At 36.6% G+C, this 5,967-nt stretch overlaps 1 protein-coding gene across 1 annotated transcript in view; it reads left to right on the top strand.

Annotated features, from left to right (window-relative positions):
* The first annotated feature begins 773 nt into the window (after positions 1–773).
* The window catches only part of rab6ba (RAB6B, member RAS oncogene family a), a 119,114-nt gene continuing 113,920 nt past the window's right edge, over positions 774–5,967 (top strand). Inside the window, exon 1 of the mRNA XM_079840155.1 lies at positions 774–1,008. Within this exon, the coding sequence (XP_079696281.1) occupies positions 939–1,008 (70 nt within the window). The 5' untranslated portion in view covers positions 774–938. The remainder of the gene's footprint in view (positions 1,009–5,967) is intronic.

Here is a 5,967-nt window from a genome sequence, read left to right as displayed (position 1 = left end):
AAATTGTTGTTTCTGTTTTTTACATTTTTCTATTTGGCTGATGTTTATGAAAGCCCATTTCTGCCACAAAAGAAAAAAAATCATGATTAAGTGAATTATAGTTATAATTTTATGGCATAAAAATTTGAAAAATATGACATCTTTTTTAATTTTTTAAAGATCTAATAATTATGATTGATCCCAGTTTCAATGTGTAAATATGACTTTTTGTCTAATTATTCTGACTTAATATCTCATAAATTCAACTCTTTATCTCATAATTTTTTTCGTCAAGAAAGTCATAATTATGATTTACCAAACTGGAGGTTAAGTTGTCAAATGTGTTCCTTTTAACCCATATTATACTGGATATATTTTAGCGTTAACATTAATATGATTAAAGTTACTTATGTAAAGTTAACTAAACTTTATTGTTTTCTTAAAAGGTAACAAAACTGATGTCACTATAGTTATTAATAATTGCTTAGTTATTTTTGTCTATTCAGGGTACACACACAACTGGGAATTTCTGATCACATTAGCGCGCTTTAGATGACCAGCTCTGGGCTTTAACCACAACTGGCATCACCCGATCAGTAGACAAATCAAGCAGTCTCAAAGTATGCCAGTATTTTTTTTTTAATGTGTGTATATTCAAAATACGTTAAAGGGGAAAGACTCTTTGCTTAGTGTGGGCGATACAGCATGACGTCATATTTTGTGGGTCAATTCAGCATGACGTCACGCTATGTGGGTTGATATAGCATGCCGTCGTGTGTGTGTGAGTTGAGAGAGAGAGAGGTGGGGCCGCGCATGCGCAGCGGCTATTAAGCCTGACAGCCGAACCAGTGCAGCATTCCCGTTTCCAAACCCACAGGAGCGCCGCTTTTTCCATCGCGCTGCCCCATCCAGACATTTACACCGGTGGGAACACGCTGTTAAAAAACAAGCCCTCAAACATGTCTGTGGGAAATGACTTTGGAAACCCTTTAAGGAAATTCAAACTCGTCTTTCTTGGGGAGCAAAGCGGTGAGTGTCATATTGGAATTTCCCAGGGAAGTTTCAATAATACGCTTTATTATTGATTATTTACAGGGGTCTGTATAGACTTCAACATGATGATATTGATGATGAAATTTTATTATACATCAAATTCATAAGCCACTGGATCTAGTGTGTCATGTTATTTTGATCTGGTGTGGGATTTAGATATAGAATTTTATTAAAGTTTATTTTTTTTCCCGAGAAATTATCCCTCTGTTCATCCTTTTTGTGCTGTATGTATTTATTTCCTTCAGATGTTTATTGCTGAATTGGCAAATAGGTCACTTATTAAGATTTAAGTATCAGTTCAACTGATTATCAAGTTTAGCTGTTTAATGCATTTTAATTATGACTACATAATATTGCTTTAATGTAAAAAGTATAAAATATTTATATAAATAGATGGATTTCGTGAGTTTAATCCAGTGATGGGCTATGTAGCCTACTGCAGTCACATATCTAAAGTCAATTTTTTGTCTATATGTGCAATCAGGATGTTCTAAAAGTTTCATAAAGACCCATCTGGATGCATTTGCAGATTTCAGTGTTCGGTAAAATTTAGCTGGTGTACTTACAGAACAGAATGAATAAATAAATAAATAATCTGGACGTTGAGACACACCCAGTGTGTGCCATTGAGAGAACTTATGTAGCTGCAGCCTGCCGACTGTGCCTGGTATTGTTTCTCTATGATGACAGTGATGACTAGGTCAGTCCATTATCCATTGATATGGATGGATGAGTCTCAGCCAATGTGAGTAGGTAAGTTAATGTTTAGCAGGGCAACTCCGCTTTATTTCCCCTGGCATTCTGCCCCCTGTCGTCATTAAACCTCCTACCAGATGAATTAAGCCTCCAAAATGTCTTAGCTGTCCTCAGATCTGTGGGACTTAAGTCTGAGATTGTGCTGCGGAGAGTATGATTCACACTGTGAGAGTAAACAATGGATGCTGCCATGGTACGGAGGCACTGCTTCTCTCCAGGGATTCTGATCCCAGCTTTATTTTGTTGTTTCTATCTGAAGCCTTTCAGAGATGTTGTGAAGTAGCAAAAAGACCCTCCTCGCAGCTTTTTGTGGATTTCTCTGGGGGTTGTTGATCCATGCAGAATGTGGATCAGCTTGTGGATCTTTTCCAGTCATTACTTCCATGAACGCTCAATTTGTTAGTCTGCTTGCACAGAGATTTACTCCCTGTAAAGAATTCCACCTTTTTTTTAAATGATAATTTCACTAAAATCAGTGAGAAAAGACCACTGCAAAATTAGCAGTGGTAAAATGAGCAGATAAACCAGTTTATTTCTGACTAGTCTACAGTGGAGGCATTTATTTCATTTTAGTTTACTCAGGTATGCTAACTGCTCTAAAGAAACCATGAAGCCAAGTTGTAAAGATAAAGTTAACGATTTACAGCATATATGTGCATATGTGCAGAAAATGACAACTGGTCAAAATAACGAAAAAAGATGTCATGTTTTCAGACCGCAAATAAAACACGTTTATATTCATTTTTAAACCACACAATACTAATGTTTTAACCTAGGAAGAGTTCAGAAATCAATATTTGATGGAATAACCCTGATTACCAATCACAGTTTTCCTGCGTCTTGGCATGCACCCTATCAGTTGGTCACATTGCTATTGGGCGCCTTTATGCCACTCGTGGTGATAAAATTCAAGCTGCTTGGCTTTATTTAATGGCTGGTGACCCTCTTGCTTACATTCCAGAGGTTTTCATTGGGGTTCAGGTCTGGAGATTGTGATCTGGTGGTCCCCCATCCACACCTTGATTGGCCTGGCTGTGGGGATCGGAGCATTGTCCTGAATGAAAACCAATTCTTCGAGTCGGGGAACATTGCCAGAGCAGAAGGAAGCGATTTTTCTTTCAGCTTGAGTTATGCGTCCTTCGCTAAGACGCGATTCTAGCCTCACTGAAGAACCACCAGATCATCATCAATCCTCCACCAAATTACACGCACGGTTATCCTGCACAGATATCCTGCACAAATTACACAGTTATCCTAAACAAGGTTAGTTTGTAGAAAAATGTTAATTTAACTCTAACAGATATATAAATCCAGATAATAAATCCAGAGAAAATGCTAATTTTGCAGTGGTCTCTTAATTTTTTTTTCCAGATAATGTTTTCTATTTGAATATATTTTAAAATGAAATATTCCTGTGATGGCAAAGCTGAATTTTCAGCAGTCATTACTCCAGTCTTCAGTGTCACATGATCCTTCAGAAATCATTCTAATATGCTGATTTGGTGTTTAAAAAAAAAGTATTTCAGGATTCTTTGATGAATAGAAAGTTTAAAAGAACAGTTGAAATAGGAATTAAAATTGTAACATGTATTGTAATGTATAATAACAATAATAATAACTTAAATATAGGCCTAGTAATAATAATAATTGTATAATTGTCTTTACTTTTACAGCAGATTTTGGATTAACTCTATAAAACCTTTAGTCTGTCAATCATGACATGCTTAAACACCGAGCTTTTTGAACAGGTGATGTGCTGGCTTTTTTTCGGAGCCATCCAGTCATTGAAAGCCTGTAAGACAGCTGCAATTACTGCAGAAAGGCTTTAATGTGCTGCCTGTGACTTAAGGGAGAGATAAACTGAGAGGATTTGTATTGACCAGCACAGACAGCGAAGTGTTTGTTATCCAGTATCACTGATAAGAACGGTAAACTACAGTCACAGTGTACCACTTGTTGTATCAGTCAATAACAGCCATGTTGCGCTGGTTAAAAAATTATCATTATTATTATCAAATTTTTTGCAGTCTCTGATTACAACCTCTGCCAGTAAACACGCTGTCAATATGCATGTTGTTGATGTTGCGGATGGACAGCAATGTTTCATTCCTCATGTTCTTTCTCTCTGCCTCTTATTTCCTTTAGAGACACTTAATGCAACCATTTGTAGAGCAATTTGAGACATGGTATTGATTTTTCTCTCCAACTCTTTTTTATGGCTCTTTTTGCTCTTTACATCAGCACACATTTGAACAGAGATAAGAAAAGTCCTCATTAGAATGCTAATGCCTAATTGAAAAATACACCAAACATTAATACAAAGTTAAAAGGATTAGTTCACTTAAAATTAACATTTTGTTATTATTTACTCACTCTCATGTCTTTCCAAACCTGTATGACATTCTGGGACACAAAATAACATATTTAGAAGTGTTGTTGTTGTTGTTTTTGGCTATACAATGAAAAAAAATCTATTTAATGAAAGTCAATTGGGTCAAAACAGCATTAGACCTAACCCACAAATTCACATAGATCTTTTCCGTGCAATGACATTTCCTTGTTACCATCGAAAAAGTAACCATGCAAGTAGTCCATATTACTTGTGCAATATATTCCAAGTTTTCTGACAACTTTGGGTCAGGAACAAAGCATACGTTTAAGCACTATTCATTGATATTCTTCACCTCCACTGCAGCTTTTGAATTAAAGGTGGTTCCTAAGATTCGAAACTAGAACGTATTTTGCATATCACTGTGCAGTAGACCAATTCCCTATGGTCTAATCCCAGTGCACACAAACACTGCGCGTTGAATGCTGTTGAATGCACATTTGTCAAATGTGTGCAAACATATACATTGCTTTGAGTGTTAAGTCTAATGTGTCCAGGCTCAAGACTGCCAATGTCAGCATTGTTCTTAATCACCCCATGCAAATGCATAGTAATTACCAGCAATCAGTGCTTGAAAAATACACAAGTACTATCTGCACTTTGAGAGGCCAGTTTGCACGGACAGCATTTTGTTAAGCAGGCGTGGGTGATTACCTGATTGAGATATTAAATGTGAAGGGGAAGTCAAATTTGGAGAGTGGATAGATGCAATATGGAAACGGAGATAGTGGAGAAGTATAGGGACTGCATATGAATGAAGATAATCCAAAGTGTGGAAAGGAGAACGCTGGCGCTCATATATCTCATTTTAAATGACTCCAGATTGGGGCAGGCTTTGCGAGAAGAAGCTGTCCAGGGTGCTGAACACCTCCCAAACCCCCGCCCCCCTCCATCCTAGCCCCCTCTGCAGGACACATGATGCTAGTCTGACTTTAGATTCCTGGCTGGGGTTTGTAGAAAAAGTGGGGATCCGAAAACGTTTCCAGTCAGTATGAGAAAGATAGTGGAGCGTTATCATGCTGCAGCACACACCACAGCACTTCTGGAACCTTTCATGTCTCATTCCTTAATGTCATTCTACCTGGTTCCAGACATATTTAAGCAGGTAGTTTGACTGGCTCCATGTTGGCTCTGTTTCCTCACTTGCTGCACATTGAATTGCAGTCGTGAATCCTGGCTGATCAGAGGCCATCATTTATTAATGGCCAGGACTGGGCTGAGGGAAGCTGGAAAGGCAGAGAGAAAAAATACCTAGTGACTAGTCACCATGTTCCAGCCCACAGAGCTCTGATACAGCCGTCTGGTGGAGTGTCATGTGGGAGTTCTGTATTGTGTTGTTGGCGTTAAGAATCCCAGTGGTGCTCGTTGTCTTCACACACTGGAGTCTGGAAGCCTTTACCACCCTTTGAGTCGGTGTGAAACAGCAAGAATGCAATCTGAACTGACTGCTTCCATGGAATGTAAAATAATTTTTCATAATTATAACAAAACTACTTAATGTTGGTTTAAATAAAAGTAGGATAGTCTAAAACAACTGATATTGCTACAAGTTGTAATGCTTCTATTAAAAAAAAAAAAATAAATAAATAAATAAATATATATATATATATATATATATATATATATATATATATATATATATATATATATATATATATATTTATTTATTTATTTATTTTTTTTTTTTAATAGAACAGTATGTATATATATATATATTTATACAGCCTATATATAAAATTTGTTATATATAAATTTCATAATTATAACAAAACCACTTAATGTTGGTTTAT

This window comes from Gobio gobio, assembly GCF_949357685.1.
Source record: "Gobio gobio genome assembly, chromosome: 17".
NCBI lineage: Eukaryota > Metazoa > Chordata > Actinopteri > Cypriniformes > Gobionidae > Gobio > Gobio gobio.
This window is presented reverse-complemented; position numbering and strand designations above follow the sequence as displayed.